Below are 27,404 nucleotides of genomic sequence, written 5' to 3' on the forward strand. Positions count from 1 at the left end.
GTCAAAAGACTTGCTTTAGAAACAGAGTTTGCTCAAAGCATTCAAAAACTATACTTATTTGAGTAAGGAGAACATAGGAATGTTTAAAGAATCTGACTCAAACCCTTTAACAGCATACAGATTTAATTTCTGAAACATTTCAGTTACACCATGATCTTTGGCTTAAGTCCTACATTTTTGTCATGCAGAACTTCATATGAAGGGAGTCTCACAGCAAAATTAATCTCCAATACAAATCGCAAAGTTTTGCAGTTGCATATTGAAAACTTTTGATCACGGCCAAGGGCCAGCAATCTGTCTTGAAATGTAAGAGGAGGAAGCTGAATAAAGTTGGCTTCTGGACTTGGCACTGCATCCTCAGACCACAGACCTCCTGGTTTGCTAGTTGCTCTGAATGAACTCCAGATGTGTGGCTGTGGCAATCTCTCTGATCTAAACTCCACACAGCACCAAATATCTCTGCTGTCAAGAAATACCCACCTGCAATTTGTGTATTCCAGGCAGCTGACCTGCAGGTGGTTGGGTGGTATCACAGCTGGAGAGAGGTGCAAAAAGCTCAGTATTGCTCAAATACAAATCAGCTTTCCTTCATCAAAGAATGAAACATTTATTTACAAATTGAATTGGGTAGATGAATAGAAGTTTTTAAAAACTGTTAAATGCAATACTGTAAACAGGAAATGAAGCACCAGTCATTGTTCGGTAAATGTAACGCATCACAAAAAGCCAAATGATTCAGTAATATTATAAAAAGAAATATCTATGATACATAGTCCTTCTGGGGAAGAGTTAGTAACCTTCCAACCACTCTCAAGGAAGTCACCTTTTAGCAGACACATGGCATTTGTAGCTGAACAGCAAAAGACCAGAAGCTATACACAAAGCATTGTAAATTTTGACCTTACCACATTTCCCAAACTAAGCAGGATCAGGACAGGAATCCCTGAAGTCCACCAGTAATCAGCATAGACCCAGTAACAAAACTATGCGGGGCAGGTAGCAAGCAAACCCTGAGTAGTTACCAAGCAAATCCAGCTGCAATTACACAGCACTATGGTGGTGGTGGTAATTTTTAACCCAGACGTACATCCTCATCACTGGAGGCCAGTTAACTCCATGGTACTTTGACAAGTGTGGACAGTTGCCCCAGTGGCTGGTCAGCATTTCAGTAATTAAAACCTTCTTTGCTAATTATCTGATGAAATTCTAACAAAACACAGTCCTCCTCTCCTACCCAACTGCAAGTTAGCACAGTCATACGTGGTTTTAGCCCTTGCTGTCTTTTCAGCACACTGAGCCACTGTACACCTAAGGAGGATTGAGGAGAAGAAAAATAATCAGCACTTAAATGAAAGAATGTTGTTGACATCAGTAATAACAACATTACTGGAAATGTTCAGTCAACAGCAATCTTGGATGTTGTTATGTTTTCAGTAGGAAGAGGAATCCAAACACTGTATTATAACAGTACTAAGTCAATTTGTGTCTCTCAGCTTTCCAATTTAAAGCTAATGAAATTCTTGATGCACAACTGGGAATAGACAAATGTGTTTCATTACCAGGAGTCTCCTCTAAAAAAAACCCTCCCAAAATGTCATCATACAATTAAAATTTTAAGTGATAAAACTTCAAAAATTAACATAATTTGGCTATTTTTATGACTATTTTACTTACAAAATGAATTAAACTTACTCTGGAAAGAAGGGATAATAAAATTAAAGGGATATCAAACTTTCAATACTACATTGATGTCACAAGAGTATTTAAACAAACACATAGACACTATTTTTAACAGCTTTATTGGTAATAACTGTTGAACAAAATTTGTCTCTGGAATATCATAACAGGAAGAATTACTTTGCAATTATATTTTGTTTACAGTATTTTAGCAAAGGGGGTACATATTACTATTTTCTTGGAAAATAAACATTCTCAAAATCTGAAATTGATACTGATTTTAAAAAGCAGCACAGTAATATTCCTTGTCTCCCAGCAAGAGCCAGATATACAAGTCTCTCATTTTTTCTCCATGTGAACCACAGAGTGACAGCACTATAAGGTTTAAAGGTCATGTTTGCATTTCTACATTGCCTAACTGCAACTCTTTACAAAATACCTTCAGAATAACAGCAGTAAAACCAGGAGGATAAAGAAGTATCTGAAAAGCTCATTGGCTTAATCCTTTCAACCACAGTAACAGACTTCTGACACTGTTAGGGGAATTTCTCTCCCAGTAGAAATGTATGAGTCATAGAATCAAAACCCATTCCAAGCACAGCCGTCACGTTTTTTGTTCCTTAAAGAAGTCTGTTCCTTTCAACTCTTCTGGTAGATAGTCCTGCTCTACAGGTTCCTTGTACATGGGGTTATATTTGTAGCCTTTGCCATAGCCCAGGTTCTTCATGAGCCTTGTTGGGGCATTTCTCAGGTGCAGCGGAACAGGTGGCAGAGGTCCCGTGTGCATCCTCAGACATTCTTTGACGTTGCCATATGCCCTGTACACCTCTATAGACTTTGGTGCTCTGGCAAAGTACACTACACACTGTGCTAGAATCACCTGGAAACAAGAAAAGGGAAAATGTTAAATCACTTCTTTTGGGCTCTTTGGGAAAAGGTCTGTTATTCAGGTTGTTTGTATAGCATGGCAGGGGTTATGTTTTTAAACTGACCCTCTACCTGCTACTATAATATGAATACTATTATTTAACAACAACACAGCTTCCTGATTTTCACTGCTAGAAAACAATAGCTACTTTGGAATATATTATTTTGTTTATAAGAGAGAGAAAAAAATGGACAGAGTAAAATGATATAAGTTCACATATCATATTTTGACAATAAATACACAGTAACATAAAGTGAATTTTATTTTACACTACAACACATATTTTAAGAGCTACAATGTTCTCCTGTCAAAGAAGGGGCATGCTGAATGAACAAGTAACTAAGTTTGCTTTGTCCTTGCAATCAGTTACATTTTACAGTTACAGACAGGTTTTACAGTTTGCAGTACTTTCAAATCAGTGAATTAATGAAGCCTTTACCTCACATTCTGGCATTCCAATAAAGTGACAGCCTTGATAAGCAGCAACTGCTTGTGTTAAAGCCAGAGGATCTGCCAGTCCTACAAAAAGGGATCAGATAAAAGCAGGCTAAAGTTTATGTCTCTTTTTTTTTTCCAATTTTAATTTTTCCTCTCCTGTGAGATATCCATGCAAATTTCAAAGTTGCTTTCTCAGATGCTGGAATTTCTGGTACAATATCATAGCAGACATAAGATATACTCCCTCCGTCCATAAGCCTTCTCCCTTCTGTCCCCCCTCCCCAAAAAAGAAAGGTCTAAGTCATGGGTACAATTTATGGATTGAATCTGCTGCCACACAGTGGTGGCCTGAGCAGTAGCTGACCAGATATGAATCTCTCACCTTTCAGAATTGATAAAGAAATGGGAAAGTACTGCTATACAGACATAGCTTCCCCAGATCTCCTAACTCTTTCACCCATCACACATGTTGTAAAATTGTTGCTGCACCTTCTACTTTGGATAAGTCAAGCAAGATGCCTTACAACTAGGGAGCCAGCTATCAAATCTGAGGTTTTTAAGTCAGGGTAGGTATTCACCTGCCAGACTCATTAAAAGATCAGACATCCCTGAAATACACTCTCTGTGGCACAAGGTTACTGGAGATTTACAACCACCAGAGTTTAAAAGAATCTATATTAATACACTGCCAAACCTGACCTCAAAAACATGTTTCTACTGCAGCAGGTAATCTTCACAATGACACTGCATGTAGGTCTCTGCCTGCATATACAAAGCTTTTTGTTGAATGTGGGGCATTTCAATATTTTGTACCTATTTTGCATATAGCAGTTTTTTTTTTTTTTTTTCTCAAAACCCAATTTTCAGAAACCAGAAGCTTGGCAGATCTTCATTCAACACAGAATTCCAACATGAAATATTGCAAATACTGACCTATATCTTCACTTGCAAACCTCACCAGCCTCCTTGCCACATAAAGCGGATCCTCACCACCTTCAAGCATTCGAGCAAGCCAGTAAAGGGAAGCATTTTCATCTGAGCCTCTCATAGACTTGTGCAGGGCAGAGATGCAATTGTAATGTTCTTCTCCTATTTACAATGGGGGAGAAGTGTACAAAGCTGTTAGGAGGAAATTACATGAAATGCATTCAAGAGAACAGAATATATTTTACTAGATCAGTAAACCTAACCTTTTCAAGTTCTAAACTTTTTCAAGTTCTTTTTACGTATACGTGGTTAGCCTTCATTAATGTTTCCAACCATTTCAATGCCTTCATGGTTTGCCACATGAATCATTCCACTAACTACATAAGCAAAACAGAGCAACTGTAAATGAAAAGAAGGTGTTTTTTTAAAACACTGCAAGGCAAACAATTTGGTTTTTGTACCCTTTTTGACCTTTCCTTCAAAAAAAAAAAACAACCCAGATATTTGAATCAGTTAGGAAGAAGACTCTATTTAAATAGCTCCTAATTGCCAAAAGAGTAAAATATAAGCACATATAAATGATAAAACTTGAAAATAAAATGTGCAGTAAATCAAACATGAGTTTGATGTATTATATGGGAGGGGTGGGGGGAAATGAAATGTTGCTGTAGATATACAGTGATGGAACATTACACAATTTGGAGAGAAAAGAATTGCAGCACACAACCCTGGCAAATGCCTAAGAAATCCTGAGTTCAGTTGTGGAAACCTGCACTGCTGGAAGGGTCCTGAAAACTGAAAGCAGATGAAAGAAAAAAACTACACAAACAATATTTGAAATGCAAGACTGCTAAATAAGAAGTGAGAAGACTGAATGAATTACAGGGATTTTTTTTTTAATATTAAAGTTTAGTATTTGATTAGGTATGGACTCCAAGAAGAAACAAATCTATTACACAGATCTTTTAAGGATACACTTAAAAATAGAGGTTCAATATTACAAACACTAAAGAAGAGCCTCCCTGCTTACAATTTTTCTCTGTGCGGCTGGTTTTGATTCTTACACATTTATTTTAATCAAACTTGCAAGAGCATTTTGGCACAGTATTGTTGTTAAACTTTCCATGTAATCTGCCCTTCTTACTTTTTAAAGTGCCTGGCATTCCTTGGCTCACAGCTAAGCATGTATTATAAAGGCAACTGGCTGCATGCACAGCCATCTGTTAATATTTCTCCTTTTCCTCAGGCTAAAAGGATTTACAGCCTGAGGGCCATATCAGAACACACCACCATCACTTGTAGGCTCTGCAAAATAAAAGGCTGCATGGATGCGTTTGAAAACGGAAATCCCCACAATGCTGCAGTTGCTCCTTTCACAGCCAGCAAGACCTCCACCTCCCAGGTCAGAAACTGGGTCCATCTTCCTCCATCTCTGCTCATGCTGGAGTGCAGTTCTGCGGAGAATTCAACACACGCGATGCTGGCAAACACAGGCCGACAGACAGCTATTTTTGCTAGGACTCCACACAAAGAGCCCTGTGGTATGCAGCCATTACTCCTGCCAACACAAACAGCATGTCCATGTTCCATCATGACACTTGAGTTAGTAGCAATAAACCTAAGCAGCTGAACTCGCATCGTCCTCTTGGAAGAGGCGTCTCTTAGTCTCTTAAAAGCAAGAAAGATCGTTTTTAAATATCTGCAGAGGTTGCACTCGCCCAGATTCTTCTGCTGGACTGCTTTTTTATATGCTGTTTGGGCTACTGTAAAGTGTCATATTTGGAGACACCAGCTGGAGAGGCAGAAGGAATGCAGTGGATAGGTTGGGACTAGATAGATATACCTGCAGGGGGCTTCAGATTCTGCAGGCTGAGAAAGGGAACAGTTTTCTTCTCCCTTTATCTCCTTCCTCACAAAGTTAATTTTGGTGACTGAGCCATTAACATAATGACAATATTTATACACAAAGACTTGGGACTTCTTCAGAAAAACTGCATTAAATGCAGTTTCAATTAAAGACAAAATACAGTGGCACATTGGACAGAAGTGTTATGTTTCCATTTTAAAAAATATATTTTATAGATATCTTATTTGAGATACCAGAAGCAGCTTAAAAAAAACTAGAACTTTTAGTAGACCTTTATTTATTAGCTCTGTCCCTCACTCTGGTTAGTCAACATATAGATTTTGGCCTTATCAATTCAGCTGAGAGACAGACACATACCAGCTTATCTATCACTCAGATACCTCTCGAAATCAAAACTATAAAGAGTTTTTGGAATCAAAGTGCATTTGCTCTATGCAGTTCCCACAAAGGCAAATACCTTTCTGTAACAAGATACTACACAAGAGGCTTTGTGGAGGGGAGGATTTTCTAGTGTCTAACATATACAGACGCACAAATCTTGTTGATATATGCCCATAAACTGCTTTATGTGCTCATGAAGAGTTTTCAGGCTAACTTAAGATGCCAATTTATCTAGAGACTTATTGGTAGACAACTGGGAAAAGGTGTCACTCACTGTCCATAATTAATATTTGGAGTTCTTAAGCCATTCCTTTTTAGTAAGGTAGTGGGCAAAAGTAAAATCACAGTCCCCACCTCACAGTTTTCTATCTTAGCTGCTCATTAATAAAGGGCAGAAGAAAGTCTTGAAAGTAGGACTAGAGCAACAGCACAGATAAACAGACTTCTCGTTCTGGTCCAGCAGAACAAAATTAAGCTGGAAAAAAAGATGGCTGCTGGCAGTGAACTTTGATTAAAGTTGTTTCTTTGTCCTTCCAGCTAAACATGTCTGCACACGTATCAGAACAACATCCTAACAACCAGATTATGAATATTTTCTTCCCTAGATTACTTGACAAAAGTACAGAAGAGAATGCCCAACTACATGTATTTGGCAAATTTTGCAGAGGGTAACAAAAAAAAAATAATAATGTAAAATCAAAATTCCATATTTACTCAACTTTGAACACTAATCAATTATATGGTGCTCTCTACATGAACACACTACATGAACATGTATGTTGCTGCTATCATGATTAGACAGCATCATGTCCCTCCACTTTATAAGGCTGAAGCATTTTATTTTAGAGCATTGTAGATTCCAGCACCACAACTGTGACTCAAAATTTATTAGCTAAAACATGCTACAATTAAAAAAAACCTTTATATAGTAGCCTCTCTTCGGAAGCCCTTTGTACACAAAAGGACAAACAACTTACTCTGCTATGGACAGAAGTGCTCAACCAAGACACGGACTACTCCACAGAAGACAGAAATTCTGTAAAGACAATTACTCGGGCAACCTGCTGCTATGACAATATCTGTGGCAGGCTCTTTGACATGTGTACAATCAAGAAAAACTAAATTTTCATTGCTTTCACCACTCTCTGAAAATCTCTGACCAAAAAACCCCACAATAAACCACAGCAAGGGTTTCTGTAACAGAGAAGGGCCTGACACGTGCCACATAGATTGGATGCAAGCCTCAGGAAGAGGCACTGTGTGCCATCTCTAACAAAGCAAGAAGGCATAGGAGGGCTGGGAGCAACGGACACAGTCAAGAGTTCTTCATGACAGTGGCCACAAGGAGACAGCAAACACACAAGGGACCTACACGGCACAAGAGACTCACACTGGCAAACTGGTCAGATTTTCCGCTTCCTTCCAATCATGATCTCTTCCTGCCACAGACTTCATAAAATTTTTCTTCTCCCTCCCCCTGCCTAGCCTGAACTTCTCAGCTGCCATTCTATCAGTATCTGCTCAGCTGCCTTGCTCCTGACAGTGAGTCATCATTATTTCCTTGGAAGGCTGCAAGCAGGCATATGTTACAACCAACCTAAAGAAACCTCTCATCACAGGTTTTGAACAGTGGCAGTTAATTAAGCATTTCAGATACAGTGGCAAAAAAAAAAAAATCAATCAGTTCTTCAAATACTGCTTGGCATAATCATTTGATACTATCCTGGATGGTCATTCAAGTAATTAGATTTATATGACCTGCCCTAAGCAAGCTACAAAATTCATTACCTTAAAAAGCAACTCTAAAAATAAAGCTAACTGCTCAGGTTTTGATGTAACATATTGCTGTGAATGTGAGCACTTTCAAGACTTTCAAAGGAGCAGAAGTGCAATGGAAGATACCTAACCCTCCAAGAAAAATGTTCTCATCAAATTCTTCACCTCCTTTACATTGCAATTCTTGTAGAAGACAATATTCTAATAACCTTAAATAACAAATAATTCCACCATGCAACTGTTTTCAGGTCAGCAAATGTGTCTTTCAGCTAACCTACGCTTCCTAAATGCTGAGAGGAAACCCTGTTTAGAAGGAATTTCTGGCTGAACTGCATTGTACAGGAAAACTACTTTCTAGGGCAAACCACTGTTTTGCTAGAGCATCTGGTATGAAAAAGGGAGAAGAAAAAGAAATTACAGAGACTATCACCTCTTGAGAACACTGCATCTCAGAAACTGTATCAGGTACGCACCTGCTCGGTCATACAGGATGTGGGATCGCTGGAGCCCTTCCTTTACGTGCTCTTCTGTTATCAGAATGCCATCTGCAGAACCATCTTTGGTAATATTCAAAGGAGTGGTCTTCCCTGCTGCTAATCTGGCCTGAACTGCTAACTGGAGTCCATTCAGTCCAGTCCTTGCATCACCGTCGCAAAGGTAGGCAAGTGTGTTTAGAGCTTTGGCCTCTATGAACACCGGGAATCTGCAATAGAATAACCACACAACATGAGCCCCCATCATGCTTATTATGCCAGGGATGATGTTTCTTTACAAAGTTTGTTGAGATGCAGTTGGGCTTAAGATTCATTCTTAACTCATCCTGCCATGATTAAGTACTGCAGAGCCAGGGAGAACACCGTGGGACCCAACCCTCTTCCTCCTGATCCAATGCCTGTTAAATAAAATTGCACATGAAAAATCTAGGGATGAACTCTCATCTATTTGACCCCCTTATTTTTCCTACCTCATTAAACTCAACTAGGAAACTAGGGTTAGGTTTTTGCCAGAGCACAATTCTCACACAGCCAGTTGAACTTTACACAAGGTTTTACTCCATCACCATTTCAAATTCCTTGTTGGAAGAACAATGAAAAGGTAGAAAGCTATCCAAATGCAGCTGAGAGAATATAGTGAGTTATAAAGTAATTAGCATACGGTTTTGAACTAACTATCAATAGCAAGAGCTGCTGTTTTCTTTAAAAAGCAGCAACTGGAAGGATTGTTTATATTGTAAAGTATATGCATCCTGCTTTTCTTTTTTTGGTATGGTATTACAGCTTTAGTCAGTGGGGTACAAAAAAAAAAATCTTCCTATAAAGAAATGGCATCCCAATACATGCACGTCACTCTTCTTGCCATCTACTACTCTAAGTGTGCCAGGACTATACAAATACATTAAAAAGGCCAAATTTCAGCAAACTCACAATCTGAACGAACAACATGGGAAGAGCTAAGAAATAGAGCTGCAGGTGAAGAATCTCCTGAGATCTCATAGTGGGTCTATGAAAACTCTGGGAGAACAACAAAGTCCTCAAGCTTTGTCTCCAGGTTTTCATCTAGCGGGCTGCAGTCCCCACTGTTGGGGCACATACAAACCAGCTCACCCCTGCACATGTCACGGACATACTGTTGAGGATTTAACCCTCAAACTTTAGTTAGGTAGACAAGGTAACACCTAGGATGTTTGCCAGGCAGAGGATACAACTGATTTGATTGGAAACAGTGCTAATGGAGTTAAAACATGGCATTAAGTAATGGCCTAACTGAGCCATTTCCAGTAACTGGACTGTAAGTCAAGAGTGACATGTATCAGCAGGGATTAGCACACAGAGCTTGGTGTGAGAGGCACTTTCTTATGAAGCTCTTGTGTGTCAAATAATTAGGGATTCACAACAGCCCTGCACTTCATTCACCAAAAAGATATATTACTGTTATTACCAGTGGTGTACAAAAAGACAATCAATCCCAAGTGTCCCAGGAACATGTACCCACTGATCTTCATTACTTGACTCTTCCTCCTTGCAAACCCACTTTGCACTTGTCACACAAAAGAAAAGGACTGTAAGTCCCGGAAAAACTTCAACAGTTAATATTTGAGTCCTCTCATGGCAACACGTAAGAGCGAAAAGCTAGTAGAGCTGCAATCTTAATCCACACCACTGCAAGTGAAGGCTAACAAATGTCTTCTAGGGGCAAAACCCATGCTGCAGAGAGTAGGCAGCAGGAATCACACCCTGTGGGAAAAATAAATCTATATACACATCTCGTCATACCTTTTTTCCATCTTCTCATTTCTTCTCTATTTGATAAAGCTAGGAAAAAAATTTAACACACATACAGTGGCACTTTCGCCAGGTGCTTCAAACACCATCTTTGTGTTTGAATGAGGAAACAGAAGAATACAACAGCACAGTCAATTATCTCAGGCATCAAATTCCTTGAAATCAGGGAGCAACGTTCATGCCTCAGCAGTACAGACAGGTATCAGATTTTTCATATGCATTGAAAAAAGCCAGCAAGGGAAGCAAAATCAATTTTTAAAAAAACAGCAGGCGCTACACACAGACATCCTGCTGCTATTACCTTCATCAACAGGGAACAAAACCAAATATACGGTACACTGAATAAACACTTTGGATACACCAGCAGGGCATACTGAAGAGAAGGTTTCATCTGCAAGGACTAAGTTCTTTGCCCGCTGTTTGCAGAGAAGAACACCATGCACTTGAGGCCTCCTCAAACTGACACCCACCACCAACACACACAGCGACTGCCAAGTGGAAGGAAAGTGCTGAAAGTATTAAAAAGCAGGTACGACACTTGGAAGAAGCTGCATACAGTCTGTACCAAACCAAGTTGAGGCTTCAGGGCACTTTTGCCATTTATCTGCTAACTAGAAGCTTGGCAAAAAAAGCTGAGTTGTATTCCTGTCTCTTCAATTTCACTCTACGACTCTAAGTGCCCTGCTTGCTCAACACAAGCAATTTATATCACAGAAATTGCAACAAATATTCACAAGAAAGTATGGAAAATCTGGTTACAAGCGAAGATCTTGTCCACTTCCGTGGCAAAATTCACCTCTCACCTCAGCAACTCATTTCCTGCAAGGAAATTGGATAGATGTTCCAAATAAGGAGTAATTTTCAAAGGGGTATTGAACACTGAAGACCCAAAGGAATTCCATCTTCAATGTTGTGATTTACAAGCCAGTGAATTTAAAACGTGTCAGAACTTGTGATACACCCAGTAACTAGATGAACTGCATGATGTCTGAGCTTGCCAACAGGAAACCGGGAATCCTTTCATTTCCCTCAGCTGAGTGCCTTCTGCGCTATCTAACTTCAAAGACATTAATCCACTATCCAGTTTACTGCCTGACTTCAATTAGAGCTACCACTCTGAGGGCAGTACTGGAATGATAAAAATAAAAAGCCAAGAAAAGAACTTGATTTCCTCCATCACTGACACAGTAGTAGTGTCAGTGTACACTATTACTGTACACCTGGCACAGTTTGTGCTACTACTGAGGCAGCATAAACTTCAGAAAGCACAAGCAAAGGTGCAGCAATATGAAGCATCTTCAATATTGACTTCTTACTCTTCTACATCCTGAATATGTTTCGTCCTTTCCTGTTACCCCATCTTTCAGTTTGATTTACTGCAGACTTCATAGGCACAGTTTGATGGCAGTAATGCTGGTGAAAAAGCACAAAGCACATCTTATCCTAAAGAAATACAGTAACTAACATAAAAACTGTCAAAGAAGCTTTATGAGCCATGATGACACAACAAAGATGCCAAAGTAGGTAATACCTCCTGCTAGTCCTGTTTCAGCTTTAGAGCAAGAAAAGGCAACAGTGGAATGCAAGAGAAGCCAGGTGACCTAACCCTATCAGAAGCCTGCAACAATGGTGGAAGAAAGATAAGAAAAATCCACCAAGAAAATTTAAGAGAACAGATTTGGGTAGAGCACATTTTCCTTGTGGAGGGCCGATGATGAAACCATTGAATCACAAAGTGATGGCTGCATTCTTTTTGAGCACAGAAGATGCCTGTAGAGACTAAGGAAGATTCACCCCTCATCTTATTCTTCAAGGTAGTAGGAGAGACCACAAAGAATCATGCTCTTCTTCAGAATCTCATTTAGGTAAGTCGTCATGTCAGACAAGTGATGTGATACCAAAACCATCTGAAAAACTGAGGCCAAGCAGCACATTCAGTACTTCATACTGTGGCTTGGAAAAAGGGACTCACATGGGAAATTAAGTCCAAAATTCAATGTACACATATCTTGTGCCTTCTGGTTAGATCTCTGCAACATTTTCAAAGCGGGCATACCCCACCATCTGGGGACACACTGCCTTACAGCTCCTTTTCTAACTCTGGAACAAATGTGAGCACAGTTAACAGTCAAATCAGTTGTAACTCGTGACTTTAATTTATTCCTCAAGACATCATGAACAGTTACCTTCCTGCATCTAATGACAGTCCTGCGTCATGGAAGCGGGGTGGTCAAAAGGTATGAGACAGCTGCTCCTGCGGAGTAGTAGGTGGAGAAGAAATGAAGGAGCAGAAATGGTATGAACAGTGAAGCAAGAAGATGGAATTAATGAGGCGGCCAAAACCAGAACCACAGTAAGGGACAGGATGGATTATAAAAAACCTAAGTCATCAGCAACTCTATGTAGCCTCTGTGGACCAGAACCAGATAGTGTCAGAAAAGACAAAACCTGACACACAACTGCAACAAACTCTCCTCAATTCAAACCCCTATTTTTATTTTCAAATGCTTGACTCCCACGTTAGCCATTGGAGTGTGGCCCTCTCTCTTCATGGAGAGATTACTGAAACTGTGCTACTCTGACAGTCTGCCTGCCAGACTTCTTTCAGTTTGATGAAGCACTACACTATGCTGTTTAAATCACCCATAGCTATTGGAAGGTTACAGATACAGAGTCTAGCGAAACCCAAACCCAAACAACTGCAGCTGAAACTATGCCTTGTACTTTAATCCTGTGTAGCAAAGAAAGTCTCTGAATCCCAGTCAGGGTGTAGCCACAACCACAGCTGTGCCATTACATTAAGGCTGACATGCAGTACTCCCTTCTCTTCTAAAATTCACATTACTACAACATGTAAAAGCAACAGATGAGTAAACTATGAGGCAGGGTAATCTAAAATCAAAAAAGAAATACCTTTCCTTACAGCCCTGACCTCAGCATTCAGATTGGCGATTCTTAGTGCTTACGTTCTGTGATAAAGTTCAAGCGGATTCCCTCTCATTTATTTCATACAGACTGCCTGCCAATCACCACCCTGTCAATGCACTGTAAATTACTAGTAGTGTAGCCAAGAACCAACATGAAGGAAGTGTAAGAGCTTGCATGTGAATACCACAGTACCAAGCATTACGCTTATTTGCCAGCCTTCCATTTCAGAAGGCAGATAACATCCCTTATGGACAAATCCGGACCTTGTCTTTTTCCAAAATTTTCTCAAGTATTTAATGGGACTCTATCTGGCCTGGACATTAAGGAGCAGAGAAAAATGAAGTCTCTTGACATCTCACAGCAACAGCCTCCTCTCCTCAAAGGATACCTAAAATGTAGCACAGCACAAATCCTGCAACTAAAGAATAGGAGCAGCAGCATCCTCCCTGATCGTATTAAAAAAAAATTCTCAGAAAACAACAAACTTTTGTCAGGCATTTTCAAATTAATTAAGAGGGGATACTTGGTCCACTACTGAACGGTAACATGATGCTTTTACAACCGGTAACAAGAAGTAACACACACCAGGACATGACAAAGACCCAGTTACAGACTTCCACAGCAAATCCTCAGCAGCAGAATGGATTTAAATATCCTGTGAGGGTGAGTCAGGAGCTACAGATCCAAGCATAAGATTCTCTCCTAATCCAGACGGTAAGATTATGTTTTGGATGGAGAGAGCCAATGCTTTGAATTCTCTCTCTCCTGTCACCCCCGCCCCTGCCATATGCTGCCACTTCTTTTCTTTACTATCAGAAGTGGCTAGGGTTTCTCTTCCCACCCCCCAACTGCTTCATTCTCTCCCTGGCAGGCAGTCAACTCCTCGGGCCGTGTGTGTTAACACCCTGCAGCCCATAAAGTACTCACTCTGAGCTCTCACTGCCGCTGCCAGTTGCAGAGCTGCTGTGCTGGTCGCCCTGGCCCAAAACCTGGACCCCTAAGGACCTGACGGCCCGCATCAGAATTGCCTCCATTGCTTCCACCGAGAGCTTCTCCAGGACAATCACCCGGCACCGGCTCAGAAGAGCGGCATTGACTTGGAAGGAAGGGTTTTCTGTGGTCGCTCCTATCAGGGTCACCGTCCCGCACTCGACGTGAGGAAGGAAAGTATCCTGAGGATGGGAGGGAAGCAGAAAAAGCTGATCTCGATTAACGACAACCTGAAACATCCCAGGTGAGTAAGCTGTGGTTTTTTTGCATCTTGTGAGTCTTTGGGTTCCCTGACAAGGCAGTTCATCTGCGCAGATATGTAAATGATTTAATTTCATGCACCTAACATGCTACAGGCTGTTCATCTTAATAACAAATGGTTGGAATGAGAATGACCTCACCCGATGAAAACAGAGTAAAAAAATCTGCAAATTTTTGGTTTATTTATAGGGATTTGATTTATTGCTTGGCAAATTTCATAAGAAATCATGAAATTGCCTTATCAAGTATTATGAATAGTGAGGCTACGCTATGAACCAACCTTTGGGGCTACAGTTCCCTACATAATTCTAAAGGATGGCTCAAAAAACTACAGGAAGATTGCAGTACAGTTCAATATAAAAACTGTAATTTGTAGTGCAGCATTCAAGCTTTCTATGTTACAACTAAAGAAACTTTATAACTAGAAAAGGAAAAAGAAAAAAATACCCAAAGTGATGGCTGCAGCGTTATCCCAAAGCACCATGCCATGCCTTACTTTTTCTCACAGAGTAGAGGGGACAACATTAAAATACATACCCTTGGCACATTCACATTCCAGACCTTTTTAAAGGTAAGACAGAATGCTACCATGAGGTGGAGGCTGAAATGAAGATGTGTGCAGCAAATACTACTAACATGACTTGGCAGAAATAAAATTTCAGAAAAATATCATATAAGGACTTGCATGTAAGTCAACTATAACTCACCCTTTCATTTATATCTTTGAATCACAATAATTAAATGCTGGTTGGAAGTAAGTTAAGGAATTTAATTTTTATGTTTCTTCCTAATTCACCTACTAAACACATTAACATTGAAATCAAAAGCCCAAAGGAAGGTGTCATCTTAAGGTAAAGTAGGAAATTTTACAGAAGTGCTGACAAAAGCTTTTTTCAAAAAGCCGTGTAGTACAATACCTGCTGAGATTTATTGAAACGATGGATCTCGTCAATAAAGAGGATAGTTTTTCTCTTGAAGAGCCTTCTTTCATTCTGGGCTTGGCTGATGACATCTCGAACATCATTTGTCTTGGCACTTGTGGCTGACAGTGTCACAAACCTTGTGCCATTCTTTTTGCTGTTGTTGGCTATGATGTGTGCTAGTGTAGTCTGAAACAGTAATAGGAAAAAGCTTTGTAAAAATCATTTTGGACACAGTAAGTACCTATTTGAAGAAAATATGTAAAGAGCAAACCTATATATTTTGGACACGGGGACAGTGTTGACAGTTTATACAGTAAGCCATTTTAGTCCATGTTATTCTAGCACATTGAAGACTTCTAAACTTCCTGCTAGAGGTAGCTGCCAATTCCTCTGCTGCATTTCTAATGCCTGCACTTTTACGTACCAGACCCAGTGAGTCTCAATACTGAAAAGGCCACCAATGACAGCTGTCTCCTTTATCATGGAAGAAGAACTCTTTGCCAAATACATATCTGTCACAGAAGACAGGCTGACTGCAATTCACTGTGCAGTTATTTTGTAAAGTATGTTAATAGCTAAAGAGCTGGACTATCCCAAGACACCTGCAGCAGAGTTTACAGTGCAACCACATTTCACAGATTCACAGAATATGCTGAGTTGGAAGGGACCCACAAGGATCATCAGGTCCAACCCTTAGCCCTGCACAGGACCAGCCCCAAGAGTCACACCATGTACCTGAGGGTATCATCCAAAAGCTTCTTGAACTCTGGCAGACTTGGTGCTGTGACCACTTCCCTAGGGAGCCTGTTCCAGTGCCCAACCACCCTCTGGGTGAAGAATCTTTCTCTATCTCTATTCTCATATCCAACCTAAACCTCCCCGACACAACTTCAGGCCATTCCCTTGGGTCCTGTCACTGGTCACCATAGAGAAGAGATCAGTGCCTGCCCCTCTTCTTCCCCTCATGAGGAAGTTATGGACTGCATGAGGTCTCCCCTCAGTCTCCTCTTCTCCAGGCTGAACAGACCAAGTGACCTCAGCCACTCCTCATACAGCTTCCCCTCAAGGCCCTTCACCATCTTTGTTGCTCTCCTTTGGATACTCTCTAATAGCTTAATGTCTTTCTTATATTGTGTACATCAAAAGTGCACACAAAAACATAACCTACAATGTTGTTAATTAAACCCTTTTCTATTTCCAATACATATGAAAATGAAATTAATCAGACAGCAGTTTCTACAAAATCATGGGAATGTTAGTACTGAAAAATTATATATGTGCTTAAGAAAATGTAACTCTTAAACCTAAATAGTCAACAGTAATCAAATGCTGGCCCAGGGAAGTAAAAGACAGCTGACTGAACAAGCTGTTGGCTGTTTTTAGTGAGCAGCTATGTTGTTTTTCTTTCCTTATGAACAACCTCTTCAAACCAGAATTTATATATACAGAATTTCTTGAAGCCTAACAAAGCACAGAAGCAACCTCCAGCAACCTCCTAGGTAGATTTATTACACCTGAAAACATCACAGGCATGATTTTCAGACTTTCCTTCACAACCCTTAGTAAAGGAGGGTGTATCTGCATGTCCCAAGTAGAGCGTAACTCTATTTGAAATCACTGCTAGAGAAAACAAGTGATTCTTCCATCAAGCACACTCTTCTATTAAAGAAAGAGCCTGAGAAGAATGAAGACAGGAGAGCCTCAAAAGATGAGGAGTGGGACAGGTGCTGGCAAAACCACCTCAGAAGATGTTCCAAGTGCTGAGGTTAAAGCAGCAGGTGCTGTCAACCTGATCCTCTTGCAGGGAGGCTACAGAAACAACCACCTATCACTTGGCTACCGGTGGTGTTGCAGCACTGCTCTGTCTCTTTAATGGATCTCCTTGTCTCAGAAATGGCAACCAACCCAAGATGGAAAAGCAGGGGCTAAGGAGGAGGATGTATCACTATTTATTCTTGCTTTAGTTTTAGTAAGGGCTTTCTGATTGTTTTCAGAAGTGGTGTCATTTCAGGTCCTGATACAAGACTCGTATTCCATGTCAGATCTTCCCTCATTCCCTGGAGCTCAAGCAACCAGCTCCTCTCCAACTTGTATCACTACAGAAGACAAGACTTGAAAGACACTTAGAAAGTGTTTGCAGCAAAGCCTACAGAAATCAGGAAGATCTGGAAAACAAACCAACCAACCAAATATCCTCCCCTCAAAACAAAAGGAAACTATCTTTGAAATTAAGCTACCAAATGAAAACCAAAGTTTGTGTTTCCTTACAAAAGGGCCTTGATTCAGAATGTACCTTCAGAGGATATACCCATGCCTTAAAAATCTCTGGAAGCATGGAAAACCCCCAATATATCAAAGCTGAGGATGAAAAAGGAAAAATGTATCTCTTCCTCCTCTAAAAGTGGCAGTGGTGAGAGGAGGAAGAAAAATGAAAAATAAGTCAAATGGCTATTCTTCCTGTAGCTCCACTTGGACTGGTAGCTCACAATGTACCCTGGCTGTCATTCAGAGAATTTTGTTGTTTACAACAAAAGCTGTGAGGAATTTGTTTTACACACATGCAGGAGTCCATACTTCCAACACTAATTTAGGAAAATGAAATACAAAGAGATTTGTTTGAAAGTTACTGTTAGACCAAGAATCTACTTGAAAACTGCTGCACAGCTCTCAGTCAGCACGTACCCCTCCTGCTCTGCCAAGTTTGGGGTCACTAAAGGTTGTAATAAGAATAACATACATTGCCTTTCAAAAGCAGTGTTAGACATGGACAGGCATGTTCACAGTCTCTTTCTTCTGTTTTGCACAATTAATCATGTAGCAAGTCTAACTGCCTATCACATACAGATCAAACTTTCTCTGCCTCTGAAAGACTATTATTTCCCATGAGCTCAGGTTTTTTATGCTGCTGCTTCTCTCACCATCTCAAGCAAAAGTCAGTAACATTCCACACTGTTTTTTCCCTGTGTTACTTCAGGTTACAACCTAAGAGAACACATAACCTAGTGGAGACTTAAGTAGGGTTGTTTAAGCATGAAGGCACTAGCACAGAACAACTATAACTCATATGCTAGACCCGTAGTTTCCCCTCACTAAGTTCAGAGGCAATGCATTTAAGGGATAAGAAGAAAATCAGAAATCTGATACGAAATAAGGTAGAAGAAAACACACTGAATATCCTTCACCATCTAAAATAATTCTGAAGTTTGACTGTTACATTAGAAAACAAGTCTTTTAAAATAGTAACACTGATGTTGCAATTTAATATGAATTAATAATACATCTGTATTAGAACTGCATAACAAGCAGGAAGAGGAAATCTAAACAAGTTGATAACCCACTCCTTTTATTATACAGGTTTTTCTTAATTAGCTTGTGTTCTTTTCTTATGGGGAGGAGCAGAAATATTGTTTCCCACAAATTAAGAATAGGAGTGATTCTACAAACTAACCTGTTACTAACTTCACTAAAAATTACACCTTACAAAGCTCACAGTCCTTGCCCCTTCCAGAAATCATTCTCGGTTCTATTATCACACCAAACTATCCAAGGTCACACCTGTCATCTCAAGCTTTATGCTGAAAATTGTGAGACCTTACTGACTTACCTGTTTAGACAAGCTAAAGCAGTGCCATTATATAAGGAGCTGTTCTGAAACACAAAAACATATTCACCAAGAAACTCCTGAACCATTCATCATTCATGGCTAGGCTTCATGAACGAAGATTTAGGAAGGCTCTACCCACATTTGTTACAAGCGCGCTGGTGGCTAATGAGGCCAATATGAGATAGACATGTCTGATTGCAAAAGGCACAGCAGAAAGACTCCTTAGGTGGTATATTCAGCAAGGTACGATTCTTTCTGCGTTGTCTTTTCTCCTCGAGAGTGATCCTGCGTGCGTTCTCAAAGGAAGCAGCAGCGTTATAGATGGTGTGTCTCCAGGCCTCCTGATTTGAGGCCAGAGTAGACCAGTTATGGTGATCAATATGGCCAAGGCTGAGATCTTGTTTCAGGGAGTCCTTGTATCTTTTCTTCGGGGCTCCTCTCTTGCGGCAGTCAGTGGCAAGTTCACCATAAAGCAAGATCCTAGGGAGGCGGCATCTCTCAGGAGTTGGCTTCATGATCAAAAACTCTATTGTTCCTAAACTCAAAAATCTGCTGACAGGTCATTCTGACAGCATTATCTCCCTACACCTTCCACTACACAAAATGCAACATGTTGTCCTCCTGAATCATTACTCACCAATCAATAACACTTTCAACTTCAGCCTGTGGTCATTTATTTTCAGACCCACTACACACAGAACAAACACTTAACCGCTGAAGCCTTCCTTTACTGTCCTGTACATTGCTTTGTATCAGCCCAAAAAGGAATATCCTCTCCTATGGGCTGCAACCATAAAAAACCCAGCAACCAAACACAAAAATAGCCAAACAAGCTCACTGTAAGCCAACTATGCTACCAGTTCTTCCAGGCTTTGATACAAGTTAGGGATGAAACAAAAGGAACCCATAAAGCATGCTTGACTCCACACACCTCTCACTGTCCAGCAGAAAAGTCAATCCAATTTGCTGTTTGGTTAGCTGGCTGTTTGTACTAGGAGACAAGAATTTTCTGTATACCCACAAGTTTCCGTGACTGGGCAACTCTCTTTAATTTCTTCCCTACCCTCTGCACTGTGACTAGTCAATGCAGCTTCAAACCCATAGATGGAAGAAAACAAGAAGCAAGTACTAATTAAGCCACTTGTATTGATACTGATGTTCAGTGACTAACACTACGTTATTAGAATTAAGGTAGTCTTTTGATTTTTGCACTCCTTTACTAGACCATTAAAATATGCCCATTGTGTTAGCTCACCAAAGCCCCTTACAGGAATGAAGAGTGATACTGCCTAGCTGTCTTCAAAAAGTGGAACTGAAAAAAATTGGGAAAAGATCAGAATATATGGTCAGATCATAGTCAAGAAGACTTGAGTCAAGAAGTTGACTGTGAAACCTAAGATCATTCCTAACTTTTGTGCAGATCAGGTAGATCTTGTTTAGGGATTTGCCTAAGGTTGTCTGTTCATGGAGACTTCCCTTAATCATTCTTACATAGCATAAATTTAGTGAAACAACCACTGCAGATGTCAGGCACAGAAAACACATGATCTATCAATTACATCTATCCTGTCATCAGCTTTCATGCCAGAGAGCTCCTGCAAGGCATGGAGAAATGCTCATAGTCCTTCTGTTCCAACTTCGCAGCCCTTTTCATGAGGAGTTGACATTCACACTACACATTGCAGAAGCACACTGGTGCAAGAGCTCTCCTTCCAGCTGGATGGGTCCCTCCAACACAGGCGCTTTGCTCTGCCAGGCCATGTTTCAGTGACCAAAGCAGATCTGGAACAGACTGGTACTAGTGTTTAGACTGCAGTGGGGCATGGATTATTCCTGAGTAGGGATAATCTAGCCGGCACGTAAGTCTCTCCAGCAAGTGACTTTGCTGGTTTGTTCCAGAGCAAACCACTGTGAGAATTATGTTTGTGACAGGGACGACAAAACTAGCATCCTGATTTTCTTTGTGGCTGTTTGACCATGACTTTCTGGGTATTTTTTCCTCTTCCTTTATTCTGGTCAGGATTTCCATACCTTTGTTTACAAGGTGTTGCCATCAATGGCCTCTCCTCACCCTGAACCCTCCCTTTGCTAGCACCAGGGCCATACTGTGGTTGAAAAGCAGTCAGGAAAGGCCATACTCTGTTTCATTGCCTTGAGGGAGACACCAACACTTCCAGCATTCTTGGATGCCAAAAAGGGGAATAATTCCCTGGCATGCAGCTCAGAAAGCTGGGGTCTGTCCTACCCAACACTGTTGAGCTGACCCAAACTACCACACTGCGTCACAGGAGATAATTCTGGCTGTGTGTCTAAAGGAAACTGGCAGGATAGCAGATGAACATGGCTCGGGGACACTGTCTATACAGATAAACACAATCAAAAGTAGCAGCAGTTGGCATTTATATAAGGGCAGATGCTATTCTTACCCATCTTGTTTGATTCCTCACACCCCAAATAGCCCACTGAGATACTACCGGAGGAGTAAGTGTCACTGAACAAGAGCCACAACATGTGGTTTACAGCACTTCCAGAATCCAAGCCCAACCAAGCATAAACAGATGCAAGGTCATTGCATAATGTTTACTGAAATGGAGCTGTGGTCTCCATTTGCTGTATCCAGATTTGTCTCCTTATATTCCAACTTTTTTCATCAATACAATTGTGTTTTCTCCTCCAGATTTCTCTACCTAGAGAGTTATCCTAAGTTATTCCTGATTTAGACTGGCATAAGCAAAAACAAGCGCACTGTATTAGAAGACTTCTCCCAGGCAACTGCAAAGACAAATTCATTTTTCAGAGTTGTTCTGGACTTTCAGTGTATGCTACTGCAAAAGACATCATGCATTTTCAGTTAAAAATTTCATGGTAATCAATCAAAAGAACTCATTACTTCAAATGGTTCAAATCAGGCCCCAAGCTGTATGAATAAGAGAAGATGAAATACACTCAAGTAATCAAACAGCCATTTAGGTAACCACTTGAATTAGCAAAACAGAAAGCACTGGAGGAGAGGGATGATAAATATGCAGGGAGCAAAAAAAAAGTCTTATCTTTTGTAGGGAGTGGGTTCATGCTACTTGCTATCAAGTTTTTTCTTGTTAAACAACACACATAAGAGGGAATGTTTACTGTATTTAAATACAGAATGTTCAGGTTTATAAGGTTAAACTGCATCTGTGGCCGCAAAATTATTCAGTGCTCAAGTTACGCTGTGTCCCCTTGCTAACTCTTTACTAAAATTGGTGTCCCAATGGCAGACAAGCAAAAATCTAAATCCCTGCATTAAGGTGCCATAAATCACAGTACAGCTTACTCAGATTACATTAGGATTCATACAGGCTTTAAAAAATTTGCATAGGCAGGATGAACAAGTTAACTGTTCTTTTAGGCAGTGTTTCTTCTGGCATGTGTGTGGTCAACTTCTTAAAAGCAGAAAATAGGTTCTCGTGTTCAACACTTAGGAGTGACAAAAGTACGAAGAAAGAATTAAAGCCTCTTCACCGAGAGCACCTCGGCTCCCTAAGAAATTAGGATGACAAATTCAAAGATCATGCTCCCTTAAAGGAAGAGGACTCAATACAGGTGGAAACTCATGAGAAATGATCATAACAGAAGTACATCAATTTTGTCTTTTCAGTTTTGAGGGTGCTTTTTTGAATATTCAAGTGCAGCTGAGGCCAAAGTTCACTTGGGCAAAGCAGTCACAAAGCATATGTATTTTTACTCCAGTACCTAAGCTTTCATGATTAAAATTCTCCAAAAGTACTCATGACCTACAATGTGAAATACTGCAGTTATAGCACTTTAACAGGCAAGATTATTTTCTTCTTGCTTAGAAAAGTCTGTTGAACTACTACTTCTCATAAGGGTCCAAACTGAAAAATAATACAGATTGATTTGAAATTTGGCCCTGATGATTTATTCCATCTCCAGTTATTTTATTTTTTTTAGTTAGTCCTGCTCTACCCTTTGCAAAAGTATCAGTTAGCATGGCATTTGGCTGTAGAAATGGAAGAAGGCATAGATGGGCTGCAATAACCGGATTCCATGGGTAGCAAGAGCATGAAGAGGTTTAAGAAGTGTATGACCATCTTACACAGCACTTCTGAATTTAGACCAACATATCTAATTATGCTCCTATTTTAGGTCTTTGATGGGCAGAGCTTAGCATGTCGCCTTGTCACACATGAAGCTACATAACATGCAATTATTTCTTATGATTTTTCCTTCTGAAAAACACTGTACTTAACGGAAGAAGCTTTCCAACCAGGTCTTGAGGTAGTGAGAATACTTACTTCTCCCTCACAGCTTCTTCCAAGTTTCAAGCACTAAGTTACTTTCTCATTAAATGTTTTCTTAGACATGTTATATACATAGAACCCAAACAGTAAGTGAATGGGACAGGCAGGCAACCACAGACTTCTTTTCCCATCTTTTGGGGGACTACTTTGCTTGCATGTTACATCTGTAAGGAGAGGAATTTAACAAAAAATATCCTTAAAAAAAGGATGGAACTTTCAGACAATTCCCTGAGACAGAGAATATGATTTATGGGAAAGAAGGCCTGAGATAGAACTATACTCTGGTACCATCCTAGAAATACTGATAAGCATGGGTGAAGGAAAAAGTTCAACTTTTTGCCATAGGAATTTCTGGTTGTAATGGATGTTCCATCAGGAGGTAGCTGAAAACACGTAGACTCAAAACTGTTTGCTGAGAAGGAGTAACCTAGAAAGTAGACGAGTTACTCAACAATTAAAATACTTTGAGAGTGAAAAAGTAACAGATAAATTGTGGAACTGTTCCTTGATGGGTCAAAAGGCACAGAATTGATGCATGTCAGCTGACTGATAAGCAGTAGAATTTAAACTCTGTGAGAAGCAAGCTTACTAAATATAATTCTGCATAAAGCATATGGGTGAAGAAGATGGGTCATAAGAAAGGAGAGTGAAAGGTGCAATATTACAGGCATAAAACAGATCACGCATTCAAAGGCAGTCTTAGTACTGAAACACAACTGTTAAGCTGTCACAAGCTCATGAAAAAGCGTGTCCATGGCCAAAACCAGGGGTATTCATCAAATCACAACCCGAAGGCCCCTGAATTCAGTGCCAGTTTTCAGAGACTGTATGGAGCCTTTGCTATGCTACCACTGCATTTGTAACAGATCTTTTTTTCCAGAAGAAAGAGGGCTTCGAGAAAGAGCAAGCACATGCTGTTGACACAAGTAACATGAAACAAAAGGCAGAAGAGTACAAATAAATATAGAAGCAAGCCCCTGGATGCATTACTCATTCAGTAAGGAGGACTCCTATTTATTAAAGAATTTAATTCCACTTCTCTCTCTGGCCATCTTACTTCGGTCAATTCACCTCCCCTTTAATGAGTTTTTAGAAACTCATTACTTTTAGAAACAGCCCTTCTTTACCCCATTTCTTCTGAGCTCTTGCTTTCTGCTATTACCTTGTTATTTTAAAGGAAATTACCATTATTTAAGTTCACCAGTTGGTTCTTTTTGGGTGCATATTACCTAGTCTAAACAACCTGCTGTATCATTGCTAACAACATTCATCTATCAATAGTTCTCATACTTGTGCCTTATTAACTGTGATTAACTGGCATTATTATTCAAGTACCATCCATATCAAGTCTCCTTTTATTTTCAAGCATACTGCTGCTCTGTCCTTAACTTCTCTGCTAAGAATTAATTCCTTATTTTTCCTATCCCAGATTTCTCACACATACTCTCCACATAGCCAATACACCTACCTATACATATAACATGCAAAACTTAATGCTATGCACACATCAGACTGACAGAGATAACTGTCTATTTTGCTTGCCCTGCCACCCCACACCCAAATCTGAAATACAAGGACAAAAAGGAAGGCAAGATCTTAAGAGTGGTCTCTCCTGACCACACTTGAGGCATTCCTTTGGTCCTTCCCTCACTACTGCTGTGTTGTAATTACAGGGCCTTTTGGGATTCACCACGGTCTGCCCCTGGTATCTTAAAGGAGGCAAAATGAGAAGCTGCAGCAGTCAGATCCTGCAAAAAACAGTTTCAGAGTATTTAAAGGTGGACGAGTGCCTGTCCATTAGGCTACTTCCCTTCCACACCAGAGCTGCCTTCTCTCAGGGGCCGGAATTTGTAGGCTAAAGCAAACCCAGCACTTGCAAACCGCTGTATTACTCTGCTTGTATCTCACACTGTTTCCTAGATATATTTACAGATTCTGTGTTGTTGCTGCTTTTAAGCTTCTCAGCCATTGACTAAAACACAGCTTATGTTTTAGGCAATGGGTTTGGAGTTTACAAAATATTATCTTAAACCAAGAGGGGCCAGTGCAACCAAACGTCAAGATGCAGGGAGTGGGACTGGTGGGGGTGAACCACTTCTACTTTATTCAGGAGGCAGGTTGTGTTTCTGTAATCTTAAGTGAAAACTAGTGGAAAACCGGCCAACATAAGAAACGGTAAGACAAAAAAGAGCCAGTTCAAAAAGAAACGGGTCCCGCTCATCCTTTAAGTTCATCTGCCTCAAGAGTGAAAAAGCGCGGGACATAAACCTCCACGCTGTGAGCCTGCGGCGGGGCGCCCACCGCCCGCACTCACCTTGCCGCAGCCCGGCGGTCCCCAGAGGATGAGGGAGGGGATTTCGTGGGACTCCAGCAGGGACCGCAGCAGGGTCTGCGCCCCCAGGACCCGCTCCTGCCCCACGTAATCCCCCAGCGTGTCCGGCCGCAACAGCTCCGCCAGGGGTTTCCCCTCCAGCTTCTGCGCCAGGCTGGCCCCGCGCAGCGCCGCCGCCGCCGTCGAGCATCCATCCCCCGGCTGCACGGCGGCCTCGTCCCGCCCCGCTCCGCTCCTCCTGCCGCCGGCCCCCGGGCTCTGCCCGCCGCCACGGCCCTTCTGGAAGAGGGAGAAGACGGGAGGGCCCTCGACCGGGCGGGCCTCCTCCGGCTCCCCCTCGGCCCTGCTGCCCGGCGGGGCGGCGGCGAGGCGCGGCCGCTTGCTGGGGGGCTCGGCCGCGGCCTCCCCGGCCTGCAAGCAGCGGTCCAGGTGCGAGTTGATGTGCGCGCCCGGCAGCTCCCGCAAGCACACCGGGCACCGCACCAGCGCCTCCTCCTCGGCGCCGTCCGTCGGCTCCATCGGCTCCCCAGGCCCGCGCAGGAAGCGAGGCCGCTGGCCCTGGGCGCCCGCAGCCCTTCGGGAGCTGTAGTCCGGGAGGCGCCGCTCCCCGCCCCCGGCAGCGGGGCTTTCGTGCCCCGCGGGAGCTACTATGGGATCACGCTGATCAATATTGTCGATGTCTGTGAGTTTGGGGGCCCGCTGGGTCTTTCACTGAAATATGTAAAAACCTCATTCTCGGTGGAAGAGCTACCAATAAATTACTTTTTTCCCCTTTTCCCTCCTATTTTTTTTAATTAAAAAAACCCGAGCTCTTGTGTATTATGCAGAATGCAGGGCATGCAGGTTGTATTTCAAAGCAGGGTGCAGTAAGCAGAACCATTCACATCCTGATTTACCACCTGAACTTGACCCATTGGTAATTCTTTCCACATTACATCTTGTTTTCTTTCTTAAATTGTATATTTAGGTTTAATTATACATGGTGACATAATAGTTCCCAGCTTGTAAAATTCAGGTCAGCCTAATGTCAGATGTATGAGGAGGTAAACAAGTCTGCCTACTGGCTAACAGTACCCCCAGGCTTAAAATTTGAAAGTGGCTGGTTAGAAAATGGCCGATGGGTCAGAAATAAAGTTTTTATTTGAACTGAAGATGGAAGCCAAAGGACTGAGTTTCAAGCAAAATGCTTTACAGTCTGTCATGTAAATCTAGTTCTGACTGAAGGGATTACGATCTAAACGCAAACGTTGAAACAAAAAGGGGTTGTTTATGTGTTCTTCTTTGTGGCTAATACCTATTTCTGAGTAGTTTTATAAACATTTACCATATTGTTTATATTTTTTATTGTGCAAATATATTAGTTTTCTGCTATTGGGCAGAAAAAGCAGAAGGGCTGTACGTATGTACTGCCTTTTCTTACAGCCAGGCAAATTTCTGTTGGTTTATGACGTGTGTGTGGTTTCTGAGTGTGTAAGTGAAGATGTAGTTCATGAAGCAAGTTATTTTGCTTGAAGTGAGAAAGTGGCTTGCTGAAGATGACCCAGAAGAAAGTATCTCCCTGGCCAAAACGGGGGGATGGAAATGACTGGAGAAAGGTTTCACCCTCCTTTGTGGGAGATGGAGCTCCACACCATGTGAAGGTCATAGTTTCCTGTTGTTCAGTGGCATATGACCCGGGTGAGATTTCTTCTCTGGGACTATGGAGGAGGCACTTGCAAACGAATTTCAGTGTGTGCATCCTAGAAACTTTCCATTGTTTAGCTTATTGTTTCAGGGATGTCTTAAGATA

At 41.2% G+C, this 27,404-nt stretch overlaps 1 protein-coding gene across 1 annotated transcript; it reads right to left on the reverse strand.

Moving 5' to 3' along the window:
- Positions 1-591: 591 nt before the first annotated feature.
- Positions 592-26,166, reverse strand: WRNIP1 (WRN helicase interacting protein 1). Its single transcript, XM_027727891.2, has 7 exons — positions 25,598-26,166; positions 15,373-15,564; positions 14,132-14,376; positions 8,468-8,697; positions 3,977-4,132; positions 3,045-3,124; positions 592-2,557 (listed from the first exon to the last, which is right to left on the reverse strand). Exons 1-7 carry the CDS (start codon positions 26,132-26,134, stop codon positions 2,282-2,284), a joined length of 1,716 nt encoding a protein of 571 aa, XP_027583692.1. The 5' UTR covers positions 26,135-26,166; the 3' UTR covers positions 592-2,281.
- Between the last annotated feature and the right edge of the window lie 1,238 nt (positions 26,167-27,404).

Source organism: Pipra filicauda, unplaced genomic scaffold, assembly GCF_003945595.2.
Source record: "Pipra filicauda isolate LSUMZ 115617 unplaced genomic scaffold, ASM394559v2 scaffold48_size3843733_pilon, whole genome shotgun sequence".
Classification (NCBI taxonomy): Eukaryota; Metazoa; Chordata; class Aves; order Passeriformes; family Pipridae; genus Pipra; species Pipra filicauda.

Bases quoted from the DNA above. Each gene is read 5' to 3' on its own strand.
- WRNIP1 (XM_027727891.2), bottom strand. From the start codon at position 26,134: ATGGAGCCGACGGACGGCGCCGAGGAGGAGGCGCTGGTGCGGTGCCCG. The intron at 4,133-8,467 runs GTGCGTACCTGA...CATTGTAAATAG, and splicing joins CATCCTGTATGACCGAGCAG to GAGAAGAACATTACAATTGC. The intron at 2,558-3,044 runs GTAAAGGCTTCA...TCTTGTTTCCAG, and splicing joins TTGGAATGCCAGAATGTGAG to GTGATTCTAGCACAGTGTGT.